The sequence below is a fragment of the Bubalus kerabau genome, chromosome 1, assembly GCF_029407905.1.
Source record: "Bubalus kerabau isolate K-KA32 ecotype Philippines breed swamp buffalo chromosome 1, PCC_UOA_SB_1v2, whole genome shotgun sequence".
NCBI classification, from domain to species: domain Eukaryota; kingdom Metazoa; phylum Chordata; class Mammalia; order Artiodactyla; family Bovidae; genus Bubalus; species Bubalus kerabau.
Window position 1 is genome coordinate 4,243,232 of NC_073624.1, and position 14,643 is coordinate 4,257,874.

General features: G+C 50.6%; 2 protein-coding genes across 6 annotated transcripts in view; one reads left to right on the top strand and one right to left on the bottom strand.

Annotated features, from left to right (window-relative positions):
* Positions 1 to 1,407: 1,407 nt before the first annotated feature.
* Positions 1,408 to 12,345, bottom strand: RIBC2 (RIB43A domain with coiled-coils 2). Its single transcript, XM_055563562.1, has 7 exons — positions 12,061 to 12,345; positions 11,172 to 11,253; positions 8,717 to 9,061; positions 7,006 to 7,124; positions 5,398 to 5,625; positions 2,813 to 2,979; positions 1,408 to 1,662 (listed from the first exon to the last, which is right to left on the bottom strand). Exons 1-7 carry the CDS (start codon positions 12,172 to 12,174, stop codon positions 1,584 to 1,586), a joined length of 1,134 nt encoding a protein of 377 aa, XP_055419537.1. The 5' UTR covers positions 12,175 to 12,345; the 3' UTR covers positions 1,408 to 1,583.
* Positions 12,346 to 12,415: 70 nt separating this feature from the next.
* SMC1B (structural maintenance of chromosomes 1B) overlaps positions 12,416 to 14,643 on the top strand; it is an 82,302-nt gene continuing 80,074 nt past the window's right edge. For 2 of the 5 annotated variants that reach the window (XM_055563321.1, XM_055563460.1), the window contains exon 1: positions 12,416 to 12,624. In XM_055563321.1, the coding sequence (XP_055419296.1) occupies positions 12,516 to 12,624 (109 nt within the window). In that variant the 5' untranslated portion in view covers positions 12,416 to 12,515. The remainder of the gene's footprint in view (positions 12,625 to 14,643) is intronic. The other 3 variants (XM_055563239.1, XM_055563389.1, XM_055563184.1) reach the window with 2 other exon arrangements.

Sequence of the window (14,643 nt, forward strand, 5' to 3'; positions counted from 1 at the left end):
ATTCTGGCGGGCTATAGTCCATGGGGGTCGCAAACAGTTGGACACGACTGAAGTGTATAGAACAACAGCTGCCCCTTGTCACTGGCCATGAGTGTATCAAGAAGCGTACACGGAGGAGGAGCTGTAATTGGGTATGACCCAGTGATCCTGACCCCATTACTGATGGACAAACTCCCTTCCTAACCCACCCGCCCCGTGTAAGTTGCCTCCCTTCACCTCCCCTCTGCCAAATTCCAAGTTAGCATTCGAGTCTCCCTTTGGCAGACAGCTAGCTGTCCCCCAGTAGGTCTTCTTCCATCCTTTACACCGTTAGGGAATTGCTGCCTGTCACGTGGTTAGGCAGCTCAGCTTCCCAACCTCCACTGCAGCCAGGCATGGTCACATGACCGCAATCTGACCACTAAGGTGTGAGCAGAGGTGAACCGTCCAGTTCTCGAGAGCCGTGGCCCAGAAGGTGTGCTGCATGCGACCCCACATCCTCTTCCTTCCCGATTTCTCCTCCCGGCCAGCCACAGTGTGACAACGTCACGGGAGGTGGCAGGGCAGTGAGGCAGCACCATTCAACTAGGGCTCTGACAAGAGGAGGAAATAAACTTCTGCCTTTTGGGCCATTCTGGTTTTGGGTCTCGTTATGGGAGCCAGGGGGCTTCCCAGGGGACTCGGTGGGTAAAGGATCCTCCTGCAGTGCAGGAGACACAGGTTCCCTCCCTGGGTCGGGAAGATCCCCTGGAGGAGTGCATGGCAGCCGGCTCCAGTATCCTGGCCTGGAGAATCTCATGGACAGAGGAGCCTGGTGGCTACAGTCCACGGGGTTGCAGTGAGTCAGATGCGACTGAAGTGACTGAGCACACACGCATGGGAGCCGGGAGACAGAAGTGCTTGAGAGCCAGATTCTGCGAGTTCGACCCCAGGTCCACCTATTTCCGTCAGCGTGACCTCAGGGAAGTCACTTAAAGTGTCTATAGCTCGGGCTCTTCACCCTGTGAGTAATGAAAACACCCGCCCCTGGCTGTTGTGAGGGAGCCATTCGTTCATTCCACGTGAAGCAGGTAAAATGATTCCCGTGGGGACTTCCCGGGAAGTCCAGGGGTGAAGACTCTGTGGTCCCAGTGCATGGGGCCGGGTTCCGACCCTGGCCAGGGAACTAGATGAGAGTTTGCACGCTGAAACTAAAGGCTCCTGTGCGCTGCAACAAAGCATCCCACGTGCTGCAGCTAAGGCCCGGTGTGGTCAAATAAAATTAAATAAATAAACGACACTCTTAAATAAACAAAATGACGCCTGTGAGTGTGGGTGATGCACCCCTTGAACCGAGAGTCTAACTCGCAGGCCTTCATCCCTGGGTCCACAGCACTCAGAGGTGCTCTGGAGCCAGTCGGAGCGGAGCTGAGTGGACACGAATCCTCCTCATAGAAATACAGGAAGAGGTTTAATCAAGCTTTGTCTACAATGGAAAAATTCAGTTCAAACGGTACTTCTGGACCAAAGGGTGCATTTTTTTTTTTTTTTAAACAGATATGACTCTTCAAGGTAACTGCGCTTTACACATAAACGGTTCAGAGGAAAGGAAGGTGAATTTTTCCTTATCGACTTCCTGTATTAAATTGTGTGAAATAGTCTTCGGTGGCATGATTGGTACAGAGTTCCTTCATATGTTTTTTCCTGATAATAAAACAAGGAGAAAAAGAAATCAGCAAATGCCTGACTTCCTAAATGTTCTACTTTTTATTGGTGTCTTATCCCCAGGAGACACAATTCATCCCAGCACTACCGCTCGAGGGGAAGAAGGGACATTTCGTCACTGCTGATTGGTTAGCCTTGAGTGCTGCAGTCCATGGGGTCGCTAAGAGTTGGACACGACTGAGCAACTGAACTGAACTGGCTGGTTAGCCTAGGGACCTGTGTGTGTGAGATGTGGGGACATCTTAGAATTCTGTGATTGTAAAGACGCTTGCTCCTCCCATTTGACTTCTGTGAGATGATCTCTTAATTCTCCCCATTTAGGCCCCCAAAGATGGAACCATCAGTCAACAGACATCTGATTGGAAAAAATACTGGCGGGTCCCCTCTGAATTCAAGCCAGAGCTTGAAGAATAGAGAGATTAAAAAGTTAAATAATGTGTTTTTAGTGACAGGTTCACCTACTGATCTGCATTTGACACTTTCTGTAGTTGGAAGTCTGAACTACTCTGGGGGCCTGTCCTTAGGGAAGAAGAGACTGCTGCTTCTCGGCAGCTCAGGAACCCCTCCCTCTGCCCGGCGGGCCCTCCCTGCAGTGGGCAGCTGGCACTGTCGTCCCCTGTGTCTGGGCCACATGCCTCCTCCCGGAAGCCCACCCGGAGTCCTCCCCTGGGGCTCCCAGGGCCCTCCATGAACTCCATGACCAGCACCTGTGTCCGGGCCCGCTGGGCTTTGCCAGTGCCCAGGTGAGGACTGTCCAGGGACGGGTGTTTATAGAATGTGGTCACAGGGGAGTCTCAGTCCCTCCCTGGCCTGCGTGGGGACAGATGGCTTCCTAGCACTTGATTTCCGGCTTCCTAGCTCTGAGCCCTTTCCCTGCTCCTCTTTACCGGGTGGCTGTGCCAGAGCCCCGCTCACTGCTGCTACGGGGTGGGGGGCGGCCTCTGGTAAAAGATACCCCAAGCTCCTGAGCCTGTGGGCGGGAAAGCTTCAGGGAAGGTGAGCCAGGGGTCCAGGAAAGGTCGGTGGTTGCTCCATGGGCCCTGCAGGACACCAGCTCTCACCTCCCCTTTCCCCAGGCCTGGTGCCCTCGATGGTGCTCCCAGTTCCCAGCTCCCCGCCCAGCACTCACTGCAGGAGCTGCTCCCTGGCCAGGCTGAGGTTGCTGCAGTCCAGGGCCCTGCGCAGGCCACGCTGCAGGCGCTGCTGCTGCCGCTCAAACAGCAAGGTGGCGTGAGCCTTCTGAATCCTCTGCCGGTCCCAGTCCATGTCTCGCTGGCGCTCTTCCTCCTGGAGCCTCTACAGAGAAGAGAGGCAACTCACCACCGCCTGTTCCCCAGCAGGAGAGCCCCAGAGGGGACTTCTCTGGTGGTCCGGTGGCTGAGGCTCTGAGCCCCCAATGCAGGGGGCCCGGGTTCGATCCCTGGGCGGGGAATTAAGATCCCATGCGCCGCACTGAGTTCACATGGTGCAATAAAGACCCTGCATGCCACAGCTAAGACCCAACGTAGCCAAATAAATAATATATATTTTTTAAAAAATCCCTGGCTGTGCTCTAATTAAAAAAAAAAAAAAAGAAGAATTGGGAACGATAGGGGGACATAGAAGCCCACAATAAGAGACAGAGTATTCTTAGCGTGATCTCAAGTTTCCAAATTATGTCCTTGTATAGAAAAGGAGCCCAGGGGACAGGACACCAGAAGGCATGTGGGGGGATGGGAGAGGGGTCTTCTGAGTGTGAGATTTCACATGGGATGTTTTCTTCTTTTTGTGTTTCTCTAGCTTCTTATTTGGCACCCCACTCCAGCACTCTTGCCTGGAAAATCCCATGGATGGAGGAGCCTGGTAGGCTGCAGTCCATGGGGTCAGGAAGAGTTGGACACGACTGAGCGATTTCCCTTTCACTTTTCACTTTCACGTATTGGAGAAGGAAATGGTAACCCACTCCAGTCTTCTTGCCTGGAGAATCCCAGGGACGGCGGAGCCTGGTGGGCCGCCGTCTATGGGGTCTCACAGAGTCGGACACGACTGAAGCGACTTAGCAGCAGCAGCAGTAGCTTCTTATTAATTTTCTACAGAGACTGAAAATCAGACCAAAAATGCTGCTTTCGGGACAGATGGCCGACCTTCCTTGCCAGGCAGTCGGGCTGAACTACCATTGTGAAGGGCAGAGCTGGGCTTGGCGAAGCTGGCCATGTCCCCTGAATCCTGATGCCAGCCTCAGGCTCCTCCCACTTTGGGCTAACTCCCCTGCCTCACCCCCTGGCTGCCATCTGTTTCCCCTCTCAAGGTGAGGTGCCCAACCTGCTCCCCATCTCCTGGTCCAAGCCACCGTCCCTCCCTCTCCCTGTGCCCGTCTGCTGGGAAGCTCACACCAACCACAGCATCACATGGATCGTGGCTGTCATCTGCGGACCCCGTGGGAGCCTCACCCATCCTCTGCAGGTCTGAGAACGTCTCCAAATCTCTTTCCTGTCATGATTTCACGTCATTTCAACATACTCAGAGATGACCCTTTCCCTGCTTCCCAGTGATTCTGCATCTTCTCCAAAGACCCCCTTCCAATCTCTCAGCCATTCCCCCCCAGGGGGCAAACGATGCCCATGGTTCTCAAACTCCAGCAGGTATCAGAAGCCCTGGCGGGGAGGGGGCACTTGTTGAGTGTTTCTGGTTCAGTAGGCCTGGCGAGGGCCTGAGAATCTCCATCACTCTAGAGTTCCTAGGTACGGCTGGTCCAGACGGCCTGCTCTGGGAACCTCTGCTCTCACCCTGTTATTGCCAATACCACCCACCTCCGGAGTCTCACCTTGGAGTCCCATCCACCACAGTGAGGACCTGCCCCTCTTTCTCCACACCCTTGTTCCTACGAGGTTCCCCCACACTGTAGCTGCCAGTTCGCGGACTTGACACCTCTCAATGGCCCCTTGAACTCCATGTGTCTTCCTCCTCGTTCAGCCCAGCGTCCACAGCTGACACCCCTTGGCAGACACCTGGGCACCCTGAGCCTCCCACCTGGTCCCATTTGCCAGGCAAGCTCTGACCATTGTTGAGTCCCAGCTCTCCCGTGATAGGCGAGCATGGACCTACTCACAAGGGTTGCTTCAAGTTCATGACCGGGACTCAAAGTGGGGGGAGGGGGGAGCTGGGGCTGCCCGGCCACTCACCCCTTCCCCTTTCCAGATGACCTTGGAGCACTTTTGTTCTTGCAAAACTCCTACCCCTCACCCTCAGCTGCTGACCACTCTCCTATTTCGCCAGGAAATAGGGGCTCCAGAGAAGCCCCTCAAGGCAATACAGCCCTACCCACCCCTCACCCTGTGGCTGCAGTCAAGGCCGTGGTCCGTGCAGTTTCTGCCCCCGCAGGGAGAATCCTCTCCCCAGGTGACTCCCTCCACCTTCAGACCTTTGTTTCAAGGTCATGAGTCCCATGATGACCCTCCTCACTCCCAGAACTCTTAGCCCCCCTACCCCAGCCTCTGCCCCTGCCCAGCACCCAGCACCTGCAGGATCACTCCACTCTTGTCCTCCCCCACAAATGGAACATAGACTCCTTGAGGGCAGCTTCTGGGGCCCAGTGTGACAGCGGCTTAACTAGATGCTCCAGGAAGGCGGGAGGGAGCACAGAGCCACGTCTGAGGGCTGGGGTGGGTGGAGGGGGTGGTGGTGGAGGAACACTGGGGGGCTGAGGGCTTGGGGAAGGGGGGAGCGGACAGGCACCAGCTTCTCCTGGACTTGCTGTTTCTGCACCAGGCGGATCTCCTCCAGCTGCTCCTGGCTCATGCCCTTCCAGCGGTCGGGCACCACGCGATGTGGCCCGAAGGAGCTGGCTGCCTGCTGCGGGTTCTCCAAGAGCAGGTCCCCACGCAGCATGTTGGAGATCTCGGCTAGGTTGTCCTCCTGTTCTTGTTTTCTCTCTTGAATTTTCTTTTCCGCTGACTCCAGGGCCTGCGCAGGGGAAGATATTAAGGATGATGCCCTGAAGGGGTTTCCCTGGTGGCTCAGACAGTAAAGAATCCACCTGCCATGCTGGTGACCAGGGTTCCATTCCTGGGTCGGGAAGATTCCCTGGAGGAGGGCATGGCAACCCACTCCAGGATTCTTGCCTGGAGAATCCCATGGACAGAGGAGCCTGGTGGGCTACAGTCCCTGGGGTTGCAAAGAGCCGGACACGACTGAGCAACTCAACACGTTGTCTGAGAGAGCCTGGTGGGACTGAGGCGCAGGCTGGGAAACCTTGCAGGGGCCCTTGAAGGAAGAATGTGCTAAACAGGGCTCCCGGGCGGGTGGGTGGAGACTTATCAGGTATGGACGTGGGGAGGTCCCTGGACCCCTGGCTACCTGGGCGATGCTGGGCGAGTGGGCTGGGCTCAGAGGATCACTACCAGCTGGTCACGTGCACAATCCCGGCAGGTCTTTGTCTGCAAGGATTTGCCAAAGCAGGGAGCGGCCGCCCCTCGTTAGGCGGCCATCTCCCCTCGGCTTGGCCTCACCCACCCCCAGGATAGGGCTGTGAACCCTTCCCTGTGGTCCTGGTCACCCTGGGCCAGTGGCAGGCCACAAAGAACTGCCAACCAAGTGATTTGCGGAAGTGGTGACTTCTAAAAGGTGTTCCTACTGCCCGGCAACCTCAGCCCCTGAGACAAATAAATTCCTGGTCAAATCCCTGCTTACATGAAGGCGATGGGTAGAAGGGACAGGCCCTGGCTGTGTGACCTGCAGCTAGACAGCTTCCCTCTCTGAGCTAGTTATTTCTCTGTCAAGTCAAGAGAAGGATGAAACCAGTTCTCTTTTATATTGGACAGACGGGGCACTTTGCTAGGTGCCCTCACATAGCAGGGGCTAAGAGGGAGGCCAGCCTGACTATACTACATAAGTGCATGCTTTGTGATTGGACAGGTCTGATTTGAATACTGGACTAATATTTGGAAGTCCAGTGTTTACATCTGCCAAAGCAAATCAGATTAGTACTCAGCTGTCTCTAAGAAAGTCAATTCCTCCCTCTGAGCCTGTTTCTTGATCAATTGAGTTCATGGTGCCTCTCTGACAGGGCCGTTGAACACAGTGACTAATAAGATCAGATAATTGTTGCAGAGATTAAAAAAAAACATATTCTGGGAGTCCACCAGTGGCGTAGTGGTGAGGATTCCTGGGCTTTCACTGCCATTGTTGGTTCAGGTCAGGGAACTGAGATCCTGCAAGCCATGTGGCATGGCCAAAAAAAAAAAAAAATAACTATGGCTATCACTGATGAGTTGAGAATGCTGGGATACCCAGGGAGGTGGCTGTGTGTCTTCCCTCCCCTCCAGACAGGCCCGGGGTATACACCTGGTTCTTGTTGAATTCTTTCACAGTTGCACAAACCGCCTTCCTGGTGGCGGTTTCCAGATTCTGTAAGTGCTTGGCTGTCTCATCAAACTGCAGCCTTGTCTTCAAGTAGAGATCCTCTGAAAGGAAGAAAAATACAGTAAAAGCGTGTGTGCCTGCCCAGGGCTCCTTCCCAGATGTGCAGAGCGCCCTGTGGAGTGTTGTTTCTGGGTCTGCTTCTCATCACGCACCCATCAGAAGAAGGGGGGTGCAATGGAAGGCTCACGGGAGACACAGATGAGTTAACTCAAGCCAAGCTCTTAGACAAGTGCCTGGCAGCGCTGGCAATCATCACTGTGGCCTGGTAATGTCTACAGACACGACTGAGCACACTTATCTGGGTACCAAAGGAGAAGGGCTTAGGGGGCAGCACAGTAGGAGATAAGGTCAGACTGTGAAGGCCTTGCTGGTACTTGAAATAAATTTGGTTTTTATTGAGTAAGTGTGTTAGTCGCTCAGTCGAGTCTCTGTGACCCTATAGACTATAGCCCATCAGGCTCCTCTGTCCAGGGAGTTCTCCAGGCAAGAATACTGGAGTGGGTTGCCATGCCCTTCTCCAGGGGATCTTCCTGACCCAAGGATCAAACCTGGGTCTCCCAGATTGCAGGCATATTCTTTACCAACTGAGACAATCATTAATGAGTAAACTAAGAAGCTATTGGTTTTGAACAAAGGATCCCACTTAATTTTTTACTTTTGGCCATGCTGTGAGTCATGTGGGATCTTAGTTCCCCGACCAGGGATTTAAGCCATGTCCCCTGCATTGGGAACATGGACTCGAAACCACTGGACCACCAGGGAAGTAGCAGCTTTATGTGTATATATATTTGCCTTGGCACGTGGGATCTTCGCTGTGGCAAGCAGGCTCTAGAGCTCACTGGCTCAGCAGTTGCCATGCAGGCTTAGTTGTGCCATGACATGCGGGATCTTGGTTTCCCTGCCAGGGATCAAACCTGCGTCCCCTGCACTGGATGTCAGATTCTCAACCACTGGACTACCAGGGAAGTCCCTCAGCAGTTTAACTTTTTAACAGGATCATTCTGGCTATTGGGCTGAGAAGAGAGTGTAGGGGGGCAAGGGCAGAAGCTGGGAGGCCAGTTGGAGGTTATTTCGGTGATCCGGCTGGGATGTGCTGGCCTTTGAGTCTAGTGGTAGTGGTGGAGGCAGTGATGGTGGTTGGAACTCGAGATGACTTGCTGCAGGAGTGCGTGCGGCATCGGAGAGAACGGAAGGAGTCAAGAGGGCTTGGTTTGGGCTGGAACAACGGGAAGAACAGAGCTCCCATCGATGGAGGTAGACGGTCAGCTTTGGGGGATGATTCAAGTGTCTTACTGGACATGAACTGACCCAGGCTAGACCTATGTCTTTCCCACTGTCTTCCCAGCAGGCTGTGAGCACACTGAGGGTCAGACCAGTGCTGAGTTACCCTGGGCGCCAGGATCCCACGGGCGCCCTGATACACCACAAGCTCAGAAAGTGTTTCCTGCTTGATGGACGTGTCACTAAAGACGTCCAAATCCTGAAACACAGGTTCTGATGTCTCTTTGTTTGGCCATGTGGCTAAAGTAGCCTATTAGTGAGGCTTAAGAGACAAAAATGAAACAAGAAAAAAAAAAAACTGGGGTTGATTTGTTAAACAAAGTATTGAGACCCACTTGTCTTTTGCTGTTACCTGCACATTTTTGGTTCTCCCGGCCAATCATCCGTTCCTTTTGCTGTTGCAGGGACCATTCCCTGTTTTGTTCCTCTTGGAATTTCTTCCTCAGATGGAAGTTTAAATCCTCCCCCATGAATTTCTGCATTCCTGATATTGTATTCCAAGCATCATGATCTGACTGCCGGGCTGGACGATCCTTCTTAAGGGCCAAGGGGTCAGAGAGGTCAAATTCACGGCGCATTTCCGGCCTCTGAAAGCTCTGTTGGAAATCATTGATAGCTTTACAGAGATTTTTCCTATCTCTCCTTTCCCGGTTTTCTGTTATGCATGCGATCTTGTCATTTTGTCTCATTTCAGCAGCTAGAAAAGATACAGCATATTCATTAGCAAAAGATTCATGGGAAAGAAAGAAATTTGAATCTCCCCAAAAAAATAATTTTTAGTGATTCTAAAAGTCATCCAACTCTCCCAAAGGTTAACACAACCATTAAAGGGTTAGAATTCTGAATATAAAAAAGCACCTAAAAATCAACTTTAAAACAAACAACCTAACCACAAAGGGGCAAAGGAAGGGAAAAAGCAAATCACTACAGAGCAGCCTGAATGATCAATAAGCATGTGAAAAGAGCATCAGCCATTTGAGATGGGAAACATCCAATGAATTGAAGAAACATTTTAAAACACTGAAAATAGCAGGTATTAGGAAGGATGTGGAGAAACGTAGAGGTTTCTCATTTACTGCTTGTGAGAGTGTAACTTGGTGCTTTTATAACCATGGAAAGCAACTTGCCAACATCCCCTGAAGCTGAAAATGAGCACATCCTAGGACCTGTCAATGCCACGTCCAGGTCCACCAGGAATGAGCACTGGGACACAGTGCAGGAGAGTCACTAACATTGTTTGCAATTATTTAAAAAAGAAAAAATCTAAATCAACCACCAGCAGAGGAATAAAGAAACTGTGGTTAAAATTCATAGAAGAAAATATCATAAAGCAATTAAAATGAATATTCTGTATGGAGATCACCTATAAGTTCCCAAAATAGGTTGATGAATTTCTTAAATGTTGCAAAAGGATACATTCAATATATCTTTTATGTGAAAATGTAAAACACACACAAATTTTATATTGTCATGGATAAACCTACATGAAGGGTACAAGTACAGAAACACACATGGGAATGATCACACCTCTGAGGAGGGGAGAAGAGGAAAATGGTAGGATGGAGGAGAGCTTTAACTACTTCTGTGTAACATTTAATTCTCAAAAATCATTCTTAATATAAGATATCTAAAGCCAGGTTGGCAAAATGTTCACATCTAGTCTGGTGGTGGGTATATGTATGTCTGTCACATCATTTCTGTAAGTTTGAATTACTTTTGTAAAAAATTTTATTGAAGTATAATTGATTTACATTGCTGTGTTAATTTCTGCTGTACAGCAAAGTGATTCAGTTATACATACATATATATATATTCTTTTTCATATTCTTTTCCATTATGGTTTATCACAGGTTTCAATTACTTTTACACTACAATTTTAAAAGAAAATATGAAACACTATAAAGAAGAAAAGACCCTGATGCTGGGAAAGATTGAGAGCAGAAAGAGAGTGGGGTGGCAGAGGATGAGATGGTCGGATGGCATCACTGACTCAAAGGACATGAATTTGAGCAGACTCGGGGAGATAGTGAAGGATGGGGAAGCCTAGCGCATTGCAGTCCAGGGGTCACAGAGTCAGACATGACTGAGTGACTGAAATGAGCTGATGAAGAAGAAAGTAAACTTCATTCCTCATGCCGTCTCTCCAAATTTACCACTGCTCATATTTTGGTATAGTTCCTTTGTGTCTTTTTCTAAACATATTTATATATATTTTTAACTTATGTGTATTTATATATTTAAACTTAATTGATGACCCATTGTACATATAATTTTGTATCCTTTTTTTCTATTAAAAAATCCTTATGGTGCTTTAAAAGACATTGTTGGACATAACTGACATTTCTTAGTCAGTAGGTCCTCATCCTCAGAACACTACTTAATTTTCATAACTATTTGAGAATCTGACCCACAAGCCAGAACACTTTTACTTGAACCATGCCTGGTTCTGAGTCAGCTCTGGGGTGTGGGCTCAAGAGTGTGTGTTGTCTACTATTACCAGCTGTCCCTGGTAGAAGGTCTTGAGCTTTTGGCAGAGAATATGTGTGCGTATGAGGTTTTTCATACCTAGTTTTTAAAGAAAACAGAGAAAAATATACATGTCCGCTCACAATATATTTCCTACTCATAGAATTCAATAACTAATTTTCAAGTGTGGAAGAATTGGTGCATTAAGTCAACTGAGCACAAGAAACTGTGAAATTTTAAAAGGAAGAAGAGTGTGAAAATGACAAGGCTTTACACACATGAGGAATGTGACGTGGGTCTAAAGCCCTGAACCACTCAATGGCCGCTCAGAGAATGCTCACCAAAGGCTTCCTCTCTCGCTTTTTCAGTTGCTGCTTTTATGTTCTGGTCACAAACCTGAGCATCCCAGGCCGTGGTGTCACCCTGGGAAAGGAAAACAATGGGAGAGAATAAGAGCCAGACAATTTTATTCAGTTGATAACAATCCTACTTATCTTTTTATAAACCAAATCGTCTCATACCCGAATGCCCTTGTGTGCCTCTGTTGGTTCTTCAGCCTGTTTTAACTTTCCCTAGAGCTTCCTTCTCCCTTTCTTAGTCAGTAGGTCCTCATCCTCAGAACACTACTTAAGCATCACCTCCTCCGGGAAGCCCTCTCTGCTTTCCTCTCCCAGCCCTAGTTGCGTTGACTTCCCTGCATTATAATGTGACCATTTTAACGCCTGCCTCGTCCACTGGGCTATCAACTTCACAAAGTCAAGGATCGTCTTATCCCTCATCTCCAAGGCCTGGCTCAGGTTTGCCACAAAATAAGAACTCTCTCTACTGGCATTTGTCTGTTAAATGGACTGGAGGAAGTCCCTGGCAATGTAGAAAGTCTGGCTCAGAGAGAGGAGAACCGCATTCCAGTCTCTGGCCACTAACTCCAGGTAAGCTCGCTCCCCGCTGCAGGACTCAATTTGCCTGTCTGGCAAGTGACAGGGAGCAATTTTCGGTCTTGTTATGAGGCCTCCCTCATTCTCCGAAAACTCAGTACGTGGAACAGTTCTTCCAGGCAAAGCTTGGAGCCGTCCGCAGCTGTGCCTGATCAAAAGTTTCATTCCAACAGTTCATCATCTCTTGTGGCTCGCTGCTCGCCTCTCTTGTTTCCCCCGCCCCCTTGTCCCCCTCCCCTCCCCTCCCCCACCATTCCCTCCTGGCTCCTCTCCCTTCCGATCCGGAGGGTCTCACCCCAATGATCCTGTTCCTGGCGTTGAAAATCCGTTTCTGCCTGACCAGCTCCGCATGTCTTCTTTTGGCCAGGACAAAGTCCTCCTGCAGGTCCTTGGGCTGTGCTACCTCCATGACTGCGAATTGCTAAGAAATTCTAAAAGGTTTCAAAAACATGCGAGATTAAAAGAAAATACAACAAAAATAAAACAAGCTCAAGCCCAGCGAGGCTGGCTCCCCAGGAGTCCAGGCAGGTGGGATGCGAGCCTGCCCAAGAGGCTTTCAATCCGCCTTCTCTCACTGCCCCAGAGGCATGGCGTCTCGGTTTCCTCGGAAACGTAAACAACTCCGGTTGCTAAGAAACAGCGCAGCGCTCGCCGGTGTTCTCGCTTTCTTCTCGCGAGACCGCACGAGGCGCTTCCCGCGCTTTTCCCGCCCGCGTGTGAGAACGCAGCTGAGGCTCGGAGAGCGCAGCCATGAGCCGTTTGGAAGTGCTGTTTGTGGAGAACTTTAAGTCGTGGCGGGGCCGCCAGGTCATAGGCCCCTTCAAGAGGTTCACCTGCATCATCGGCCCCAACGGCTCCGGTAACTCGGGACCTAGAATGTCTTCTCCCGCCACAGTCGGCCAAGCCGCTTCTTGCCTGAGGAAACCTGAGGGAGGCCTCAAGGCCTGGACTCAGGCTCGACCCTCGCCACCCACCTCAGGGACGGGGTGGGATGCGGGATGGGGTGGGAGCGACCCTCAGACTCCGTCCAGGGCGGGTTGGAAGTGGCAGGAGCCTCCTCTCGCCGTCCACCTGGCCAACCGTCACCCTCTGCCCCGGCCCCGCGACCGCACCCCCCGGGGCCTGACCCTCGGACCCTCAGACCTCACCCCCGGGGCCTGACCCTCTCCCGCTGCCCGGCCCCCCGACCCTCAGACCCACTGCCCCAGCTCCCCGACCCTCAGACCGCACCCGCAGGGGCCTGACCCTCGCCCCAGCTCCACGACCCTCAGATGCACCCCCAGGAACCTGACCCTCGCCCGCTGCCCCAGCTCCTTGACCCTTAGACGCACCTCCAGGGGCCTCACCCTCACCCTCGCCCCAGCTCCCTGGCCCTCAGACAGTACCCCAACTCCATGATCCTCAGACCCCACCCAGGCCAGACCCCCGCCCTGCAGCCCCAGCCCCAGGGTTCCACCCTGGACTCTCCTCTCCTTCACCCCTGCTCCTCTGCCCTGTGGGGTCCTCCTCTTGCCCTTAGTCGTGGTTGCTTTCCTCTCTATCCCCTTGTCTTTCTCATCTAAAAAGACATAATGGGAGCGAGATCAGGAGGAAGACATTGGTTTCAAGGGGCTGGAACAACCATTTGGATCCAAGGAACCTTCGCAGGAATATTATGGAAATGACTGCAATAATTGAGCTTTCCCCAAATTCCTGGTACCCTTCTTTTTGTTTAATCCTCACAAATGCATATAATTCCCATTTTACAGTGGAGGAAACTGAGGTTCAGAGGTTCCAGATGACTTTCCAAGATTGCCCAGTAAGTGGCAGAGTCTGGACTGGAATTGGGGCCTGGCCAGGTTCACCTTGGCTCCATGATTGGAAAGAGTGGGTTAATGACCCAAAGCAGGTGGGAGTAAGCTCTAAAACAATAGTGACCTTGAGATTTTTCCCAAATCTGGAGACTCCAATTTGGCTTTCTCAGTCCAGATTTCCTTTCTTAGCTCAGAAACCTTTTTTGAATTGAAAGAGACCTGTTGACTCAGTAAATTAATTTATATGACAGATATGAATAGGAGACTTAAATGTGTGCTTTCTGGGCACACCAAATCTGGAATATAATTATTGTGGAAGTGTTGTAAAATTTCTGTTGCATTTTAAAAACGGCTGTTGTTTAAGGTTTTCTTTTGCACTTAGTATATGTTAAAGAATGTGCTTAGTTACTCAGTCCGCCTCTTTGCGACCCCGTGGACTGTAGCCCACCAGGCTCCTCTGTCCATGGGGATTCTCCAGGCAAGAAACTGGAGTAGATTGCTATGCCCTCCTCCAGGGGATCTTCCCGACCCAGAGATTGAGCCCAGGTCTCCCGCATTCCAGGCGGATACTTTACTGTCTGACCACCAGGGAAGCCCATGTGAAAGAATACCTGAGCTTAGATGTATTCACACATTTGATTTCCTTGCCTCTTCTCTGTAATGTATTTACTCATTTTCCCTTTATCAGAAAACATTGAAAAAATGATTACTGTAATCACTCCTGCATTGTTATCCTGACTCCACTCATTTATCAGGAAGTTACTGAGCCCACCACCAGGTGATTTTCACCTTTTAACTGATGATTATGTGAAGGGTTGCTCAATTCCGTTTTGCATTTCCAATGGTGTGATACTTGGAATGAGTGTTTGTACAAAGTCTTGAACTCCACTCAATACACTTGAACTGAGCTCAAGTGTATTTTCATATGGTTAAGGACCTTTTGTATTTCTCATTCTCTGAGTTGAACTGAACTGAACTGATTCTCTGAGTTGCCCTTTTATGTTCTTTGCCCATTTTTCTGGTGGGTTGTCTTAGAAATCTTTCTAAAACATATCTGAAAAAGTCACTAGTATTCCTGAAATCCT

Bases quoted from the DNA above. Each gene is read 5' to 3' on its own strand.
- RIBC2 (XM_055563562.1), bottom strand. From the start codon at position 12,174: ATGGAGGTAGCACAGCCCAAGGACCTGCAGGAGGACTTTGTCCTGGCC. The intron at 11,254-12,060 runs GTGAGACCCTCC...TTCCTTTCCCAG, and splicing joins CCAGGAACAGGATCATTGGG to GGTGACACCACGGCCTGGGA. The intron at 2,980-5,397 runs GTGCCTGTCCGC...TCTTCTCTGTAG, and splicing joins AGCAAGTCCAGGAGAAGCTG to AGGCTCCAGGAGGAAGAGCG.